This window comes from Ambystoma mexicanum, chromosome 2p (assembly GCF_040938575.1).
Source record: "Ambystoma mexicanum isolate Mex_15411 chromosome 2p, UKY_AmexF1_1, whole genome shotgun sequence".
Classification (NCBI taxonomy): domain Eukaryota; kingdom Metazoa; phylum Chordata; class Amphibia; order Caudata; family Ambystomatidae; genus Ambystoma; species Ambystoma mexicanum.
Window position 1 is genome coordinate 1,422,140,235 of NC_090923.1, and position 21,833 is coordinate 1,422,162,067.

Below are 21,833 nucleotides of genomic sequence, written 5' to 3' on the forward strand. Positions count from 1 at the left end.
CCCCGATTGCGTCAGGAAGTTTTGTGCTCTTCCTTGATTCACATGACTCCTTTACTAATGCCCCCTGTGAGCCCGCCACGTTCCCTAGAACTGCACTGTTGGCTGTTTTGCTGTTGCCCGCCCCCTGGTCCCTCCCCTGCCAAACATTGCTCGCCCCGTCGGTGACTGCCCCTACGTTGGTGGACCCCGTGGGCCCCGTCCTACCCTTTGCTTTTTGTAGCGCCATCACAGCCCTTGCAATTTTTTCAATTATGTCCAACTTACCCTCTTTGTTCGTGAGCGCAGTGTTTGCATCAGCCCCTCCCTCACTAGTCAGGAGAGTGACCAAATTGGCAGGTGCTTTGGACAGAGTCTGGGGAGCGGTGTGCTAGGCGGGGCCTTTGAGTTGCTGGGGGGGCCTGGGGGCACGCCCATGCGTGCCTTTAAGGCAGCCAGCTCTTCCTCCAGATCCCTTTTTTGTCTTTTTCTGGTGTGGGCCCCCGCTTGTCTTAGCTGTTCTTTTTCACCCCGTGAACACTTTGTGCCCTCCTCCTGGCAACAGTAAATCCGCCCCGCTAGCGAGTTTGTGGCGAGCGGGGTCCTTGAGGTCATTGGTTGCTTTTTCTGCTTCCGGGTTGGCCCCGGGTGATCTGTTTACGCTAGCCCGTGATGGGCCCCCCATCCTGGTCATGGCCGCCTGCCACCCAATGATTTCCGCTAGAGTGGCATATTCTGCCAATGATTGGGCATCCATGAAACGCCCTGTCGACGATGGTCCCGCAACTCCCTAGTCTGTTAGCCCATCTTCTATTACTACAATCTCTACGCTGTCCAATACTGGGTTAACCGTGATTGCCTGAAGCGACATGGTGATCTGTTGGAAACAAAATGTTTGTTTTGCTTCACTTACATTTTGCTAATGCTTTAATTCATAGTCGCCTATTAGTCTACGTTGCACATTGAACTGTTTCGCTCACTGCCGCCAGATGTCGCCTATTCTCCTCTCATTGGACCCGACGACCTGACCAAACATGAGATGCACCCACCCCCCTTGCATAGACTGTAAGTCCAGCGTGTTCCCACCTGTTAAAGTGGCTGAGCGCCTAACCCGCCCTGCCCCTTTCCTTTTCGTGGTCTCAGCATGATATTATTGCGCATTGAGACCCCTTCCTCGCACTGTACATCGTATACCCCGTTTCGGGTCCCCCATGCCTAGTTTCTGACCTCGGATAGCCCCTTGCGCATAGCCACATGGTTCCCTATGCAAATTTAATTCCAGTTCCCAACAATTGCATTGCGCCCCCTACCCTGAACTGGCCACGTTTGACGCTCTACTAAGCCCCCACTCATTCCAAGGTGAACTAGCAAGATATTCACCGCCCACCTGTGCCAGTGCAGCCACGCAACAAAATGCCACACCCTTGTGTGTAGGCGCATTTATCAACCGTCTCGTCCCTTAATACGCATAGGCACGAGGGATCATGCAGGAACACCTGTAAAGGCTAGCTAAACACATACGTTCCTATACATTGTAACATTTATTTATTTATTCAGATTTGTAGAGCGCACATCAGCCCGTGGGCATCGTGGCGCTTGTTACAGACAATATCTTAGTTACATAGGATACAGTAATTACATACAATACAGAATTTACAGTGGACATGCATACATTCGCAGTGCAGTATATTTACATTGATTCCTGAGAGTTTCCCAATTGTTTTGCAAGGAATGAGGTTTTCAGTTTCCTGCGGAAAGTGGGGAGTGCGTTTTCCGCTCTAATATCTGCAGGGAGAGCGTTCCAGGTCTTGGCTGCAATGTAGGGGAAACTTAGACCTCCGGCTTTGGCTTTTTTGATGCGTGGGATGCAGATTAGGTTGGAGTATTGCGTCCTGGTGGGACGGGAGGAGGAAGGTTTGAGGATGGTTTCTGATAGATAGGATGGGGCGGAGAGAGAGAGGCATTTGTGAGTGAGGGTGAGGATTTTGAGAGTGATCCGTTCTTTGACCGGGAGCCATTGGGCTGAGTGCCTGGCCTGGGTGATATGCTCTCTTCTTGGGATACTAAGAGCGGCCCGGAGAGCATTGTTCTGCGTGACTTGTAGTCTGTTTATGTTTTTGGCTGATGTGCCTGCTAGGAGTGCATTGCAGTAGTCCAATTTGGCTCCAATGGTTGCCCTTGCTATAGAGAGGCAGTTGGGTTTAGAGAGGTAGGGCTTAATGGCGTTTATGAGTTTGGTGGTGTGTGCGGATGCGGAAGTGATAGCGCTGACTTGTCTAGTCATAGATAGCGAAGAGTCAAGGTATACTCCCAGTGTCTTTACGGCTGTGGATACGGGGATGATGGAGTTGTCAATGGAGAAGTTGGCGTACAGTTTGTCAAGTTTGTCTAGGGTGTTCTGTTGACCTAATATCATGATTTCAGTCTTGTCACCATTGAGGCAGAGGCCATTAACTGCCATCCATGCCTTGATGACGGAGTAGATTGTGTGGAGTGCCTTGGCGTCTTCGTTGTATGATCCTGAGAGGGGTAGAAGTACTTGTGTGTCGTCCGCGTAATTAGTGTATGTGATGCCGTATGAGTCCAGTTTGTCAAAGAGAGGCTTGGTGAACAAGTTGTAGAGTGTGGGTGCAGTGCAAGATCCTTGGGGGACCCCGCAGTGGATTGTCGTGGGAGTGGCGTTGGCGATGTCCGAGAAGACTTTCATGGCTCTTCCCTCTAGGAAGGAAGTGATCCAGAGGGCTGCTTCTTTGGAGAAGTTGGCTGAGTGTGTGAGGTGTGAAGTGAGAGTCTTGTGATCAACCAGATCAAAAGCGGCAGAGAGATCTAAAAGGAGCAGAAGAGCAGGCTTGCCTTTGTCCATGATTTGGGTGATCTGATTCTTCAGATCTACCAAAGCTGTTTCTGTGCCATGTCCTTTCCGGAAGCCTGATTGCCTGGTCCCGAGGATGGAGTGGGTTTCCAGAAAGTGTTGGATTTGGCAGTGAGCAGCTTTGTCCAGTAATTTCAGCAGAAATGGCACCGTGGTTATTGGTCTGTAGTTGTTTGGTTGTAGGGGGTCGAGAGTAGGTTATTTTAAGAGAGGCCGGACCCAGGCCTCTTTGAGGTTGGCTGGGATGATACCTGTTTTAAAAGACGTGTTGATGAATGCCGTGAAGAGCGGCGCAAAGCAGTCTGCGCAGTCTTTGACGAGTTTTGGTGGGCAAATGTCGCCTTTACAGGGGGAGGGTTTGAGATTTTTTAGTAGGTTAATAACTTCTGATTCAGTGACGTCTCTGAAGGAGAAGTCAGGTATGGTGGGCTTGGGCAAGGTGGGTGGGGTGCTGGTAGGTTTAGTTTCTGTCTGTTGCGGAGGTGCTTTGCAGTGGTCTTTGATTTTCTTTTGGAGAAGGTCAATTTTGTGTAGCATGGCAGCTTGAATGCTGGTACACCAGGCTTCATCTTTGATTATTTCGTCCGGTGTATTAGGGGGGGAGATGAGCTCATTAAAAATGGCGAAGATCTCTTTGGAATGTGATTTGGCATTGGCGATACGTGTGTTGAAAGCGTTGGCTTTGGCATCGGTGATAGCTACCTTGTATTGGTGGGAGATTAAATTGAATTTATTTTTGGTATTGGTGCAGGGGTCAGATTGCCAGTTTTTTAGTGCGGCTCTTTTGTGGGATCGCATTGAGTGCAGTTCTTCAGTAAACCATGAGTTGGTGTGTAGGGATTTCTTCTCTTTTTTCCAATCGAGTGGTGCTATTTCATTGATAGCTTTGGTGATGACATCTTTGTAGATGTCTGCTAGGATATTGGGGTCATTAGCGAATGGGGGAGCTAACTCAGGGGTATTGAGGTATGGGCGCAGGTTCTCCTCTGAGTTTTTTAGAGCTTCTGACTTGTGCAGCGCTGGCAGGGGTCAGAGTTTTGTGGTTTTTGGTGATGGGAATAGAGAACTCGATGCAGTTGTGGTCAGTCCAGGGCAGTGAGGAGTTAGAGGTGATAGTGGTGAGGCAGTTATGGTCTGCAATCCAGTCAAGAATGTGGCCTTTGATGTGAGTAGGACTTTCTACTTTTTGGGTGAAGCCCAGGTCATTGAGTTCCTTGGTGAGAGTGGCTGCAAATTTGTCCTTTGAGTCGTTGAATCCAAGATTGAGGTCTCCTAGTAGAAGGGTTTTGGTGGAGCTTTTGATATTATTGCTGAGGATGTGAATGATGTTTTCCTGGGAGTCTGTTTTGATGCCTGGGGGACGGTATAGTAGGTGAATGTTGATGGTGCTGTTGGGTGACAGTGTGAGTTTGGCCGAAAGGAGGTCAGAGTTGTTCGTCGAGGCGTGACTGACAGGTCGGAGCTGGAGGTTCTCCTTGTAGATGAGGGCTACTCCGCCTCCTATTCGATCTGGCCTGTCTTGTCTGAGTATGGTGAAGCCAGGTGGTAGTGCAAGTGCAACGGCGGGGCCTGATGCTTCATGTAACCATGTTTCAGTGATGGCTAATAGGTCAATGTTATTGTTGGTTATGAGGTCATGAATATCAGGTGCATGAGCTGGGAGAGATCCGACATTGAGGAGGGCACACTTGATGTGATGTGTGAGAGGTTTGTTTGTGGAAGTGCGAGTGGTGGTCGTATCTGATATGTTATGTGAGGTGGTATTGTGGTGTGTGGCGGGGTTAGTGGGTGGTGGACTGTGGGAGAGTGTGTATCCCGTGCGGGGGCAGCGTTTGGAAGTGGTGCGCGAACTCAGTCTATAGTTTCTGTGTTCTGTGGGAAGGGGTAGTGTGCTAAGTTCTGTGGTCTGTGTGCGAGCTCTAAGTCTTTCTAGTCTATGCATAATTACGACACATGGTGTGCGATGTGGCATGGTTAGTGTGGTATCCGGGGTAGCGAGATGCTTGTGGTAGGGGAGTGGGCTTGGTGGTGTGGGTATGAGGGGATGGATGGGAGTATAGAGTTTGAGAGCAGTGAATGTTGCGAGGAGAGTGAGCAGCGTGGTGGTGGCCACGTTGAGCTTGCAGGACGCTATGGGCATGATTGTGCGCTGGCGGGGCTGTGTGAGGAGGAGGGCACAGTCAGATATGGTGGACCTAGCCTGAGGTGGGCAGGAGTGGATAGGTTCAAGGTGGGTTGAAAAGCATCCTAGGTACTAGGAGGTATCAGTGTGGCTAGGCGCAGCAAGAGGCACTGGCCGGATCGTAGATGAACGACTATACGGCACAACATGCGCCCCCCACTGCCCGTGCCGCAGCACCCTGGCCTTCGCAGGCTCTCCAACCGGTGGCATTGTCCGCCCCAACCCATCGTGCAGTTGAAAACCTGTGTCCCGCCCGATGCGTGTGCATCCGTTAACTGCTGGACAACAGCGCCCTGCAAAATATATCAGTGTGACCCACTAAAACCCATCCCAAATTCCTACGCGCCTGCCCTCTTGCCGCCCACACCCAGCCCCGTGTTTCCTTTCCCTTCCTGACCACTACACACAGTTGTGACTACAAGTGATGATACAAGTTTGCCTTTGGTCCAAGCCTGTGCTGCTATGTTGGCGTGTTGCAGTAGCGGAGCAGGCAGGCACGTGCACAACTTTTTTCTTTTCCCCCCCCACACTTCACTTTCCTTACCCCATTGTCCGCGTTAATTGATGTTTCACCAGTAAATGCGGCTGACGGCAGTAACGGCCATACTTTAGCTAACCGATACCAATGCTCTTCCATTGTTGTGTTCAATGGTCCCCGCAGCCTATGTTGCAGTGGCGACTTGGCTGTTATGGTAGATATATCAAAATTGCTTTGTGGTATGACTGGTGCTTCAGTGCCACCTATCGAGCCCTAGCTACCACCCTGGGTCGGATTACTGGCAGCAGTGGGATGTGATGTGAGGAATGACGCACTGTGCGTTCATGGCGAAGTTTTACTAGCAGCTGTGAAATTGACCCGTGTGTTATGACCTTTCTGCCAAGTGCAGGGGCCGCGTGGGCGTTGGTGGCGCGTGCGCTCAATATGGATGTACATGCGGGGCATAGGTGGGCGGGAGATGTGGAGCGGGGGAGCAGAGGATATGGGTGGGCGGGGAGGGCTGGCCCGGGCAAGGCGGAAACATCGTACTCCACTGCGGCGCAGGACAGAGTGGAGAAGGTCTGGGAAAGGTAACTTGTGCGTCTGGTCAGGGGTCCTGGGTTGTAGGACAAAACGGATAGAATTGTAGTCTCAGAGGTGGGAAGCTGGGGGGGTGGGTGCATGCAATAGAAAACCTGGTCTAAGTGGTGCTGGATGCTTGTGCAATATAAAATGTTTCACCCCCGCAGATGCTTTCACTCCTAAGCTCCGCCCTTGGCCATGAGGCTACAATAACGTGGTGCTGGCCACCCACTGGGCATGTGTAGCATACTGTGCCTACCTACCGAATAACAATCAGAAATGTTGCAGCCCCCCACCCCCACATAAACAATGCCTACCGAATAACGTAACGGAACCGTTGAAACCAACATACGGGGTAACATAGTGCCTATGTAATAGGCTGTGAAGGAGTCCCGCAGCTTGGCATCCCTCTACTGGCCCTCCAACCCGCAGCCCTCCCTTTTTCCCAAATTTGCCTCTGTTCGGCCGGAGTTTGTTGTGGGGCGAGTGCCACTGCCCCCGTCCCTTGCGCACCCTATCCTACCGACCCGAACAGCAACCCAGCGCGGTGCATTGGAACGCATGCGCAAGTTAGTCCTGACAATCTTCCCCCTTGCGGCCCTGCCATAAACTCTGAACTCGCAGCTCGTGCCTCGGCCTGCTCTGCATGTCCCCACGGCACAAGCACCCACGCCCGGATGTCTGACACTACTACACCCCATCCACCCCCCCCGTAGTCTTGAAAATGGCCGGGACGAGATGTCGACATGTGAGTGAAGTAATGCCTGTAAGCACAAAGTCCACCCTTGCATACCCGCCAGCTTCCCCCCAAGCTCCTTGCGAGTACACTGTCCTAGCCAGTGCCTCACCCCTGTTTCCAGCTGCCATTAGCCACAAGGCTACGGATGGCTGGGTCAGCGCTCCCCGCCCCCACTAATTGGGGTGCCCTGCAATCGCTACCTTCCTACATGCAAGGGACTCCCTTGTGCGCGGGAAAGCCATACTTCATTATCCCGTGTGACAAACCCCCCGTCTGAAGTCACCCCACAGACCCTGCAGCCAGAAGATCTGCAACGCCCCAATCCCCCCCTCCCTCCCCCATGATGCTGGAGCGTGGGCCCGGGAGCCCTCTCATCCCCCGAGCCCTCTCATCGCCACCACCTTTTCCCCGCAGCCCTTCTCTTTTATCCGCGCCATTACGACATGATGCACCCCCTGCCGCCCTTCTGCTGGCCCGCACAAATTCGCTCCCCCGCCCCTGTACAGTCTTCTATTCGCCTTGACTGTTATGCTGTCTTGCTTCTAAATCAGACCGTTCTGCAAGAAACAGTAATTCTCCGCTGGGCGATATGCACCAAACCTTGCTCGCTGTATAAGTTGTGCTCTGCATTATTGGGCATCCCCCTTGCCTGACTGAGGTACACATTGCAACCCTCACAAAGTTTTGCATAACCCCTTCGCCTCCAGAAGTATGAGCAGGGCAAGCCCACAACCCACGCAGTGCCCACCGACACAACCCAACGCCCGAAAGGCGCTTACCAATACATATCAGTTCGTACAACAGTAATGTTCACAATGCGCGATCTGAGTATTGTTCTAGTGATTCTACAATGCAACTTTGTAAACACCTATTAACCATGCTTGGTCATTTGCGCCAAGCCGTGCTGCCTTACCATGTGCCCATCGCCTGTGGCCCCGCGGCTTTGCTCCCGTTCATGATGCACATGATTTATTAACTATGCAATCTAACGGTCCAACCAATAACAGGACTTGGGTGCCTTCCCGCATGCGCCTGGTTCCGTTGACCCCGAGGCTTGTAGCTGATTCAATTCTAAGGTCAGCAACCATTTGCAAACATGTCTTGGATCCCTTCCCGCATGCCCCCGCCGCCATTGACCACGAGGCTTGTGGCTGCTTCCCCTTCCCCTGCACAAACACCCCCGTTCAAAACACACGTTCGAACCCAGGTCAATGCTTAAGAACCTCCGGCTATAGGCGTATTATAAATCTAAATACCGAACTAGTAGTTCTCCACTAGGCGATATGCGCCAGACCTTTCTCACTGTTTAAGTTACCCATTGCATTGTTAGGCATCCCCCTCGCCTGACTGAGGTACACATTCATGCAGTAGATTGTCGGTCAGAAATGGCTATATCCCGTTCCCGCTAAATCCCGTACCCTGCAGAGTTTCTGCTGCCCATCTGACTGCCCGACATGCAAGCGATGGCTGCAACACTCAGTTTCCCATGACCCCTTCGCCTCCAGAAGTATGTACGGGGCAGGCCTACAACCCACGCAATGCCCGCAGACACCACCCCCGATTGCCCGAAAGGCACCTACAAATGCATTTCGGTTTATACAACATTTGTGCACACAACGCACGATCTGAGTATCATTATAGTGACTCTGCCATGCAACTTGGAAACATATGGTTAAACATTTGCACCAAGCAGTGCCTCCCTACCCCTTACCGCGTGCCTGTCGCCCGATAAACATGGTTTGACTATGCAATCTAAAGGACAAAACCAATGGCAACATTACTTGGATCCCTTCCCACATGCCCCCATCGCCATTGACCATGAGGCTTGTAGTGGATTCCCCATAAGCAAACCCTCCCCAGTTCAAAACACATGTTCGATCCCGGGGCAACGCTTAAGAAACCTCCGGGTATGCGCGCATTATAGATCTAAATGCCAAACTAAGACATATTCCTGTGACAGTGCCTCCCCCGTTGTCGTTCTCCTCACCCCTTAGGTTGAAGGCCTGTTCCCCATCTGAATCAGCCAGTTCAGCGAACCGCGACCTGTTGTGGTCCCTGTGACCCCCTCCTGCACATAATTCTCTCTCCCTTCTCCTGCTCCCCCAACCCCGCCTACGTCGAGCTGCACACATTTCAACCCCTGCCTAGCGAATCCCACCGCGATGTAGGCGAGTCTAAGTACCCCTTGCAACACAACCGCTGGCCGCCTCAACAAACCCCCGACTGCAGGCCTTACACTCCCATCTGGCACTCCATTACCTTATTTCCCCGGCTGGAACCGAAATCTGCTTCTGCTCGAACTCCCGAATCTCGCAGCCGAACTTCTGTTGTACGCCTGGAACACCGCCCAGCCTGGAACACCGACAGCAATTCCAAAATAGATCTCCTCTTGAAGCAGGCTACCGCTAGGGGGAGAGAGTGATGCTTGTTTGCCTGGGCTTTTTATAGGCCCCCCTCTCACTTGGTTCCCTGCCCCCAGTCCATTCCTGTGTCGTCCCTCCCATTTTCCGGGGCGGACCCTTCCCTCCTTTGGCCCACCCCCACCTTCGGGGGAGGGGGAGGTGGTTGGCTGGGCAACCCGCACTAAGGGGCGGCGTCCGCCATGCCTCCTGCGTCGGCGCGTTCGCCCGCCAGTTTAAAAAAAACAAAAAAACGCACGCAATGCCGCACCATGAGGTGCAGGCCACCCCACAAATAAAGGTTGCTCAGCAGCAAATAGCTGCAGTATAAATATGTTTTGAACTACAGAAGTGTAACCCACAGCGGCAATTATCTGCTGGTTACTTCTGTAGTTTAAAGCTTATTTATTCAGCAACACTGGTCAAAATGACTAGCCCCAGAGCCTGCCTGGGGCAAAAAAATGTCTCTGGCACCAACGAAAAAAGCGGGCCTCAGGTGCCAAATGGCAATTCATTTCTTTGTGAAACTGTTTGAACAGGCCCCAAGGAGGCTTTTTTTGATAAAAATGTGATGCAAATTGTCAGCAACCCTGGTCAAAGACTATAAGCGGCCTAGTGAAGTAACCAGGCAAAAATGGCACACGTTGGGCCAAAGAGTGGCACCCTTTGGCCCATCAAAACTGACCCCACATGCATTTTTGTGTTTATGGTTCGGTCTTAGGCCTGAGGCCCTAGAGGATTGGCAGAGCCTGACCAGAGTAAATTAACCCATCAAACTATTCCCAGGGTCCCTAGCTGCAAATAGCTATGCAGACCTTTTGTGACACTGTTTGAACAGCTCCCAAGGATGTTTAATAAAAATGTGCTGCAGCTTGTACATTTTTTATTTTTATTTAAAGAATATTCAGCACAGCTGGTCAAAACTATTAGCCTCATAGTTAAATAACTCAGCAAGCTGGCCCACAGTGACCGAATAGGGGCCCCAGCATGTGTTTCTGGTGCAGCCCTCTGTTTGTTCCCCAGGGAACGAGCATCTGCAGTATGTGCGGCCAGAGTTTATATTTGTTTAGATTTTTTTCTTTTCTTCTAGCAGAGGAATATTCTGCATGGGAGGCAGGCTTGGAGGACATGTGTATAATTCAGAAACACTTATCGCGATCTGGACTGAAAATTAATTTGATAACGAGACTTTTGGTGTATATTATTAATCAGTATTTAATAATTTTAAGCTGTTATTAATATCTGTTATTAATGTTATATTTGGTATTCATATTCAGAATTAATCTTTAATAATTTTAATTGATATATTATAATTTAATATTCATGTTTAATTATTTAATATTTGGTATTCATGTCAGATATTACATTTTAATATTTCAACTATAATGGTTATTAAAAAATGGTTCACACCACTACTTGGAACCATGAAAAAGGACAAGAAGATGGAACCGGAATGTAGGAAAGCATACAAGCAAGACAAATTGCTGTTTCAAAAACAAATCCATGCATTCAAGAAGGAAATACAAAAAGGTGAAGAGAAGGCATTATGATGACAGGATCACCAATGCCACCAACCCACAAAAAGAAATGTTTAACATCATTAAAGTGAGAAACCTACCTGGTTGCGACAATACTCCAACCCCCTCAGAGAAACTTTGCAACAACCTGGCAGACCATTTTAAGAACAAAATCGACATCCGAAAAATCATACAAAACAGGCCAACCAACCATAACACTCAACCAACCGGACCGAAGAAAGAGCAACAGCACAAATTCCAAAACTTTCCTGAAATATCCGCAGAGGAATTAGCCAGACTGGTAAAACAAAGCAAGAAATCGGGATCACCCATGGATCCCTGCCCCCCCCCCCCCACCCCACCCGGATATCTACAAATCAGTCCTCGCACAAGGAACGCCATCAGAATACTTCAGAAACCTGCTAAATCTCACTCACAACGGGAACTGTACCAAAATCCTTCAAAACAGCATATATCAGACCACTTTTAAAAAAAACAAGCAGCGACGTGGAAGATCTCTCCAACTCCAGACCGATTTCCAACATTCTCTACCCGGTAAAACTCCTAGAAACCTACGTATACAAATTAACCCAAGAACATGTAGAAAAAAAACAAATGTAGACCAAGCACAAGTCTGTTTCAGACCCGCAAGATGAACTGAATCAGCACTACTATTCATCTGGGACAACCTAAAAACAGACTCCAACACAACCTCAGCTCTGATTCTGCTCGACCTCTCCCCAGCCTTTGACGCAGTTAGCCATGACACCCTAACCAAAAGATTGGAAGACATATGTATAATGGACATGGCACTACTCTGGATCAAATAATTCCTAGCAGACAGGACAGAAACCGTATGGATAAAACACTTCAAATCTACTCCACGAGTTAACGACTGTGGAGTGCCACAAGGATCCTCACTATCGCCACTATACTTCGACAGCTACCAGACTCCAGTAATCGGAATCTTCAAAAAATACAAAATCATATGCTACAACTACGCAGATGACACTCAAATCATCTACTGAAAATCGAAGACACTCAAACCGATCACTCAACCCTAACTGAGTGTCTAAAAGAAATCTTTAACTGGATGAACGCCAACAACTTGAAAATCAACCCAGGAAAGACAAAAATCATGATTATATCCAAAAACCAGGAGAAAAAATACCTACATTCCCTGGCCAACGGATATGGGAACAGTGTCAACACCATCTAAGGTAGTAAAAAATCTGGGAGTCCTGAGGGACAACACCCTAACCTTAGAACCACAAATAAACACAATAATCAAGAAATGTTTCTTCCTCCTTCACACAACAAGAATCGTCCTACCTTTCCTCTCCTTCACCAACAAAACACTCACAATCGTCACCCTCATCATGTCAAGAATAGATTATGCAAACAGCCTCTACCTCGGGTTGCCAGAATACCTCCTGAAGAAACGACAACGCATCCAAAATGCAACAGCCAGACTCCTCAAACTATCCAGAAGAGACCACATCACTCCAGCGCTAAAAATATTACATTGGCTCCCAGTCAAAAATTGCGTCACCTTCAAAACAATGTGCATTACACACAGGGCCATCCTTGGACAGGGAGCTGAATTCCTACAAAAGAAAACAACAATTTACGAGACTACTTGGATCAAGCAATGAAATCCGCCTGGAGCCAAATCCATATGTCAAGAAAAAACTAGGAGGCTCCTCCTTCTCCCACATGGCCACAAAAACCTGGAACATCCCGAAAGAAATAAGAAACACCAAAGACCACCTACAAATCATAAAACTACTAAAAACCTGACTCTTCAACGCCGCAGAAACAAATTGAAACTAATCAACCAAACAGGAAACACAGAACAGGTAGACAGAAATTAATTAGGATGACCAAGACAACGCCCAGAAATGGCTAAGGGAATGTCCAATAATAACGAGAGACAACGCTAAATTGAATAGGACACAAGCAACAACTCCATAAGGACAGAATTAACACCCGTGGCCAATTCCATCCTGCAACCTCACCCACTCCATGAACGCCACCAAATGCCAATTATGAATGTTAGAAGCTGCCACTTTTGGACGGAGCTATGGACGTTAGCACGCGCAGAGCCCAGACGGAGTTGTGAATGATGACTATTGCCGCGCCTAGCCGGAGCTACGAGTGTTGGAATGTACCTCGCTTGGATGACAGGGTTGGGAGTGGTGGCCTGCGTGAGCAGCTGGGTAGGATTGTGATTGCCAACCATTGCCACATCTGATTAGAGTAGCGGTTGTTGAGCGAAGCCACGTCTGGACTGCATCGGGAATGCTACTGAGGCCAGATTAGGATGGAATCACGAATACCAGCTAGCCCCACACATAGACAGGTCCAATAGCGGGCAGGGGCTGAATTTGTGCACAATTGTGAATATTGGCGAGCTTCATTTATGGAAGGGATAATGAATATCGGCTGATGCCGGAGCTAGATTGACATGCAGGGATGTTCGATCGCACCACACCTATAAAAACGTGGAAATTCAGCACATCGCTTATAGACAAAGATGCCTATAACCTATCCACTAACAATTTCACCCCTCCGCCTACACCTCTCAAACTCTAACCAGACACAACCACAACCCTGTACCACAACAAACCGCACAAACTTCACTACACTGCAACAACAAAACAAACCTCACATAGACTCGCACAACCGCACACCATGTCTACTGACCGGAAAACACCCCAAGCCCAGCGAACAGTGTTAACTGTGTTGTGGCTGCCAACAGCACATTACTGCTCTCTTGCACTTTTCCTGCTTACTCCCACTAACTCACCCCCTTCCGTTTCAGAGCCGCCAGAGTGCCAGGGGACCACTCCGGTTGTGATAGTGTGCGGTACAAATATCTTTTAGCATTATTATTATTTAATATTTTTTAATAGGATTTTGTTTTTTTATTTTAATTATAATTTTATTTTTACAATAACATATGCTGTTTCTTTATTTTTTAGCAGTGACGCATGACCATACTTATGACCAGACCGAAGACACTGATACTCAACAGATTGATGCTGGGACTTCTGAGGCTGGGAGAGAATCGGTCATTGTAAGAGGTAATGCCGGCTGGCACTCTACATATGCTAGTTAAAGGTCGATCCCTGTAAAGCATGTGTGCCTTTTATTTGGTACCTGTTGTTTTCCAAGATTTTAGTCTTTTGTGTAAAATATGGTTATGCATTTGAAGCAGATGGCAACCGTGTGAATCCTTGATGTAGAAAATGCTGGTAAATGGGTTCTTTGATTTTATTTCAGTTTCACATGCTGGAGGACAAACGCCAACGGCTGCCCCGAACGGTTCACATGCTGGAGGACCGACGCAATCGGATGGCCCGTCGTTAAAGCGGAAACAAGCTGCCGGGGGTATACATTGTACGTTTGTATGACTACCAACGAGCAAACCCTTTTTTATTCCACAGCTCCGGCCATTAAAATTTTAGTGTGTCTTTGTAAAAACCCTATACTGGTCAGCGCATATCATTATAGAGTATTGTTTGGGCTATTTTTTCACAACTAGGTCCTTTAATATTTTAATGTGGTTTCGTAGTCCCCTAGCATTACCCTAGCATTTCATTGTAAAGTATTGCCTGGCCTATTTTTTCTGTAATACCACGCTAAAACTGCTTTTTCTTCTGTTTTAATTCTAGGGGATTGTGTTGCGGCGGAGGAAGAAGTTATAGCGCAAACAACCTCTGTGACACCACCCTCGCTCACCCCGACGTCTACAGGTCAGCCGTATACACACCCATTGTACAACGTCAACAGTATTGATTGTGTGTTAGCCGGGGCGGTACATACGGTCTTAAATAAAAAATTGCGATTATCGCTTAACAGGGGGCGGGGGGGCTCAAGGGCTTGCAAATGGGCTAGTTACCTCTAACCATCAGTGTGTTATTGTTCCCAGCAACCATATACCCCAGCGTATTGAGCCTTGTACACCTGTGTATACCACGCCCGTTGTAGCAACTGTGAATGTTAGACCTCCCCAGGAGACACAGATCGGGGGGTGCTATCACACAGGGCCCGGGCCTTCTGGTAGTGAGCTCTGACAAACTTTTAGCCGGAGTCTCGGGTAGGCCCCAGGTGTGGACCTCCAGTTGTGGAGAGATCACACCACCTCATGTGTACTCGCCAACGATCCCCAACCACGAGCTAGATGTTACTAATTCTGAAGATGTAGAACATCTCTGGGTTCAACCTAGCACTAGTGCCGTCCTAGCTTCTGACCCAATTATAATAATTACTGATTCACCCATAAAAGAGGCGGTCATAGTTATTTCAGGTTCCCCCTTAAAAATAGAGACTCAAGACTTCGTATACGGCTCTGTTATCTGTGGATCAGGCTCTATCCCGAAACCCCTTGATCTTTACTACCGGGGTCCCAAGGGCGTAAACAAACTGCGCCGTACAACCGTCATATGTACAGAGCATAATATACAGACCTTAAATTCCCCAAAGCCTGTGAATCTTAATACATCAAACGGCTTTGTAAATATACAAGATTTTAAATGGGCTGCCGTTGTTAAGCAGTTATTTCGTCCCCCAGGTTTACAAAAACGGAGAAAGGAAAAACTTAGGGCCGCGTAACAACCATAGCTTATGACGCCAGGCTTGTAGCTTGACACACTGTCTTGGTAAAAAATCTCTAGCAGCTATGCGTAAGCATGTGTCTAAGGCCAAGCACGTCCTTTTCACTAGGGAATGTAAAAACAGGGTGAACACCCCAGCAAAAAAAATTATGAAAAATAAAAGACCCCTAACTCTTAAAAACAAACTAAAATAAAAAACAAACGGTTGCTAAAAAAGCATGTACAGCCCAGTCCTGATTCTGCAGACCCCCGCCCCCCCAGAACCTTTTAGATCATGAGTAGACCCCGGCTGGGTACAGACAATTCCTACTTAAGCGTGGAGCCTAAGACACAGTTGGTAGTGTTCAAAGATACATGCACACCCTCAAACCCTGTTAAAAAATGACGCATACCTGTAAAAGATTTACCAGCACAGCGTTTAAAATGGTTTCGAACCCGCAGGCAGCGGGAAATGTTTCTGAAACGCTTGAGAAAAGCAAAAATAATCATCATGCAGCGCTCACTTAAAGATTTAGAGTCACAACCCCAAAACACACCCCAGCATGCCGAAACGGACATTGTTTTTTTTGCAGAGTATGGGCACATACCAGAGAGATCAACCAAAGTTTAGAAATGTTGAATACTATGAAGTGTCCTGCTTTGTAAATTTAGATCAATTAAGATCAACAGGGCAAGGGTTATTAATGATAACTGAGGCGGTTGAAAGGTTCGTCTCCCAGATTCTTGCAACAGTCAGGCCTAATGATTTCGTCCAGCATGGTTTTAAACAGGCCGCTTTTCACCAGGCGTTTGTTTCGGCAGACCTTGGATGTTTTGCAGTTTCTAGAAAACATTGGAAAACTGCTACAAAGTAAGGCAGAACTTGCCGTAAGAGAACCATTGAGACTAGTGTCTGTGGTTGTCCGGTGCAGAGAGGGAGGCGTTTAAAACCCTTTACAGCATGGTTGTAGCCAAGAAGAAACATTGGCTCCTGGATTTTAATCACGGGTACTTGGACATATGTATGTCTGCAAGTATTATAGGGCTGCTGGAGCCTAGAACGGTTACGGACGGATAAATCCTGACAAAGGCTTTGGAGGTTCACAATGTTCTAGGTATACCCCCTGATATCATGGTTGGCTTTAAAGAATTGCGTTTATTTGAAGACCACTTTGGCGTACCTATCAAAATTCTGTATGATGAGAACATACTTTGGAAATATTTCCCGGCAGGTGACAACATTAATAAGAACACTATATATATTTTACACCACGATCAGCACTATTATGGGATATTAAATCTTCAGGATTTCTTAGGGGCTCGAAATATATGCCCTTGTTGTGACATATACAGCAATAAGGTGGCTAACAGATGCCTCTTACACTGCAACATGGGTTGCATGGTGATCAGTGAATCAGTCTTTAAATGTCCCCGGTGTAAAACATTTGCCCGGTCCGAAGAATGTCTTCAACAACACATTGAAAAAGTATCTCAGGGTATAGCCGAATGTCAGCTTAAAACAGATTGCCGGTCCTGCAACTGTTTTTATAAAGGTCAAACATAACTGTAAGGGGAGGGTCTGCCCCGATGCGATGTGGAGGTTGTCTCCTTGGATGCACACCAGTGTTATGACTCCCCAAAAGAAGTAGCCAAGACTGAGAAATACATCATCTTTGACATGGAGTGCATGCAAGAGACGGGTATACACATCCCCAACTATGTTTATGCCAAACATCTCACTCGTGAAGACCATTGGGAATTCGATGATGTTGACTGTGTCAGCAGATTTATCACCACATTTCTGGCTAAGAAATTTGGGGGGTATAGCTTTTTGGCTCACAACAGTCAGGGATACGATGGCTTATTCATAATACAGCAACTGATTAAAGAGAGAGTCGCTGTAAAACTGAGAGAGAGGGTGCAAAGCTGAAGCTCCTCGAGGTACCAGACCTTAAAATCCGATTTATCGACATTTTGAATTTTCTACCCATGAAGTTAACACTGTACAGAATCAGAATGATGTGGGGCCCATCCCCCCTGTTGAGTGTTATGGTTCAGAATTCATGATGCCGGCCGACAAGGAGGCATTTCTTAAATGGTATACTGAAGCCTGCACACAGGTTTTTGATTTTAAGAGAGCTAAAAACCTTTTGTTGTGAAGATGTAAACATTTTGAGAACCGCTGGTAACAGTTTTCGAGACGGTATCATTGACCTGACCCGAAAGGTGTCAACTATGGATGACCTTGACAACCCTGGGATGAAGATCAAATTTGTTACATACGTAGATCCCTTTACATTTATCACCCTGGCTAGCATGTGTATGAATATATACAAACCGCTGTTTCCAAAGTGTGAAACAATAGCACTCATACCACCAGACATGTACCACGGTAAACAAAATCGCTTCTCCACACCAGCCATTCAGTGGTTAATGTATATGCATACCTATACAGCATGCCCTGAGTGGAGGCAAGAAAAAGATTGGCCCCCGTTTTCTAGACGGCTATGCTTCTTTAAATGGGGAACAGCACACAATGCTATAAGAAAGGTGATCATAAGTACACGCTGTCAAGGTGTTATAGTCGTCTATACAGAAGCACGCTTTTCAAAAAATTATTTTCTTGAGACCCGGGGGCTGCGCGTTATTACGCTTTGGTAGCATGAATGTAGCATGAATGGTCAGAAATGTAGAAAAACGAAGCCGAAGAATTTACCAGAACCCTGAGAGCCGTGTGACACTCTTTTTGGAGGTAGGACTAATGCCATCAAGCTCGATCACGAAAACTGCCCCAGGTGAGAAGATGCAATACTACGACTTTACCAGCCCCTACCCCTTTGTCAACCATTCAAAACCCTACTCTTTAGGGCACCCCCATATCCTCTATGAACATTTTGGGGATATTAAGATGTATTTTGGGCTGATGAAATGTCAAGTGTACCCCCCCCCCCCCCACCCCCAGGAAGCTTTATTTCCCGGTCCTCCCTCAGAGGATTTCTGGTAAGCTCATGTTTCCTTTATGTATGGCATGTGTCGAGTCAAAATGGACTGCAAAATGCACACACAACGATGAGGAACGGTCGATTATGGGTAACTGGTGTACCGTCGAGTTAGAAGTGGCCTTGCAGAAAGGGTACCGTCTGGGGAGGATTAATGAAATATGGCATTTTGATAACATCACGGTTGAACTCTTTTGCAAGTACATTTTTATGTTCCTGCAAATAAACCGGAATCTTCAGGATAACCCGAGGGTTGCGACGACCCCACTTCCCGACAAAAGTACATAGATGAGTGTTACGCACATCAGGGTATCCGTTTAAGACCAGAATTCATTGAGAATAACCCCTCCAGACAGCAACTAGCTAAGCTGTGTTCAAATTCCTTATGGGGTAAGTTTGCTCAGAGAACAATTTTACCAAACACAACCATTATAACCGATCCAGACACACTGACCGCCTATCTTTTTTGATGCTGGTTATGACATTTAAAGCCTGCAGTTTATAGACTAGGAAACTGCTTGCTGCTTGCTTCTGTTGGAAGTACACTGAGGAGTACCCAACATGTTCCAACAATATAAACCTATTTATTGAATGTTTCACAACTGCTCATGCCCGTTTGGAACTGTATACCATCATGGACGCACTCCAGGAGTGGTGTTTGCACCATGACACCATTTTGGTTATTTTTGTTAGTGCCCCTGGTCAGGAGAATCCCCCACTGGGTGATTATCTAGGTAATCTAACAAGCGAACTAGCTCCAGGTGAGAACATTATAGAGTTTGTTTCTGCAGGGCCCAAAACACATTTGTATCGGACATCCACAGGGGCGGTCTGTATGAAAGTAAAAGGCATCACTTTGAACGTCAAACAGCATGAAGATCAATTTTGACAGTTTGAAAGAGTGTGTGAGTACACTTTAAAAAAACACTACCAAGACTATTGTGGTGCAGCAGCCATCAGTAGTGCGTGAGAAAAAGCACTGGGAAATTAGTACCCAGACACTGCAGAAGACCTTGAGGGTCGTGTTTGATAAACGGGCGCTCACAAATGACTACAAAACATTACCCTACGGCTTCTGAAAAGGAAGCATCGCGTAAGATTTCAACACCCTTTTCATGCATGTTGGCAGGTCCTTCCAGCTGCGGTAAAAGCTATTTTATTAAACCGCTCCTAGAAAATGCCCCCACAGTGATGACAGCGACACCTGATGTTGTTGTTTGGTTTTATTCTTGCTGGCAACCCCTGTATAATGAACTGTCCGCTAAAATACTGCTCCTAAAGTTTGCGGAGGGCTTACCAGATTCTCTGAATGATGACCGTTTGCTACCACTAGACCTTGTTAATATGGTTATTGTAGATGATCATATGATGGATGGTGGTCATAGCTCTGAACTGAAAACGCATTCACGCAATATTTGCACCATCGTAACCTTAGTATCTGCTACATTGTTCAGAATGTATTCTACAAGGGCAGCCGTTCGATAACACTAAACGCCAGCTATATCTGTTTAAGAACCCCAGAGATAAACAACTCTGTTCTAGCATGACAGATGTATCCGGGTAACATCCGTTTTTTCTTGGAGGCATTTGAAGATGCTATACGGAAACCTTATGGTTACTTATTGGTGGATTTGAAAACAAAACACCTTAGAGGACTACAGACTGTGCACGGGTCTTTTGTGTCCTGATTTACCAGCTGTTTACATACAAAAGGCCTCTAGAAAAACCCGATGAGGAGAAAATCTGCCCTCATTAGTACACGCACCAGACGATCATGACGGCACGTATACGTAGGAGCTACGCTCTCCTTAAAATGCTATTAACGGCACTACCGCAACAATGCAAGGCCATTCTGTGCTCAGCTTCTGATGATTTAGTATTGACTATAGCCAAGATTGCCTTCAACACAGTCAGGGGGAACGTTCAGCTATCCAGCCGCCAGTTAGGAGCCTTAAAGAAAAAAAGTATCCTCAAGAAACTGGGTAGCGAGAGGGATTCCCTAAAATATAAAAGAGAACTTTTAAAGCATTGCAACAGTTTCATAGGTGCGCTACTAGGTCTTGCCTCTGATCACAAGACTTCTGGAGTACAGTCAGAAGATATATCTGGTTGACAAGCGTCAAATGGATGGTCTGAGCACCCAAAACCGTGAAGAACCTGATATTCAAAAATCTGCCACCCTGCGGTTCGATTCTAAAATGCAGGAGGTTCTGTGGTGGCATGATTTATTGGTACGGCAAGATTACTCTCTATTCATCTATTCTCAAAAAATACTTAACACATTTCACACAAGCAAAAATGAGAAGAACAAACTAACATTGTACATGCCCCCTGAAGAGTCCACAAGTCTTGGCAACCCGAACCCTGGGCCCCCCGTTTCAGACCCCCTGTTGGCAGAAATCCTGAACACCATTAATCCCTGCTATTGTAAAAATGCTGAACTATTGTTGCACAAGATGACCGGTGACAAGGGGGTGGTACCCTGGAACGAAAAGGGGGCATTTGTATGTAAAGGGGAGGTTGTCAAAGGTGCGAACGTCCACGATTCAGTTTGCTGCATTACCAATCCTTAGTCCTTTCGAAGACACGAAAAATCTAGAGGCTGGGATCTGTTCATGCAAACTGCTACTTATTTAAATATCCCTGCTTCTTTAGTGGGAAATATGGTTATCGGGCGCTTCTCAAGACCTTGAAAGGCTCTGGTGTTAAAACCCTGTCAGACAATGTTGATTCCCTAGATATTTAATTAAAGGAAAAAAAAAGAAACCCAAATGCAAGGCCTGGTTTAGTGTGTTTTTTTTATTTTAGAACCATGTTTAACCATTGTAATATGTATATGGGTTTATGTAAATGTGTTTTTACAAGTATACCCAGCCAGATTGATTAAACAAAGGTGCTGTTTGTAATAAAATGTGTTTATGTAAATGTTTTTATATGTATGGACCCTTAAAACTGTATAAACAAAGGCTCTGTTTGTAATAAAATACACTGATTATTTATACCAACCAAACGTTTTGTGTCTAATTATTTCAAGCATGCATACCATAGCATTTTGTTTTTTAAAATATTAAACAGTACACATGTAAGAATGAGACCGTTGTTTAACAGTACAATGTTTTTTATTTAGACCTGTACACATCTACTGTTTAGTAACAAGCGTACATTTCTGACAAAAACTAAATACATTTACAGGGGGCCGGCGATATTTGCGCTTGTTCACAAAATCAGCCACCAGCCAATCATAATTTCGGAGATCAAGATAATAGGTTTGCATAACGTCCTGCAATGACTGCTTCTCAGATATTTTAGATGTTAAGTAGCAAGCATGTTGCCAGCATGTCATGGCTTCATAATGCTGCACCTGGGCTCCATTATCATGTAATACAGGTGCTATATGTTTAACATAGTCCAATAGAGCGCCACCGTATATAGGGTGGCTTGGAAAGTACCCCAGACTATCAAAAACAGTTACTGCACCAGTGTCTACACAT

At 46.8% G+C, this 21,833-nt stretch overlaps 1 protein-coding gene across 8 annotated transcripts in view; it reads left to right on the plus strand.

Annotated features, from left to right (window-relative positions):
• LOC138567574 (zinc finger protein 250-like) overlaps nucleotides 1–21,833 on the plus strand; it is a 312,546-nt gene that overhangs the window by 278,601 nt on the left and 12,112 nt on the right. For 6 of the 8 annotated variants that reach the window (XM_069645935.1, XM_069645937.1, XM_069645931.1 and 3 more), the window contains exons 6-8: nucleotides 13,730–13,831; nucleotides 14,031–14,147; nucleotides 14,423–21,352. The exons of the other annotated variants lie outside the window; for them this stretch is intronic. In XM_069645935.1, the coding sequence (XP_069502036.1) occupies nucleotides 13,730–13,831; nucleotides 14,031–14,147; nucleotides 14,423–14,655 (452 nt within the window). In that variant the 3' untranslated portion in view covers nucleotides 14,656–21,352. Of the gene's footprint in view, nucleotides 1–13,729; nucleotides 13,832–14,030; nucleotides 14,148–14,422; nucleotides 21,353–21,833 lie in introns of those variants that run through there. 8 annotated transcript variants of the gene reach the window in all.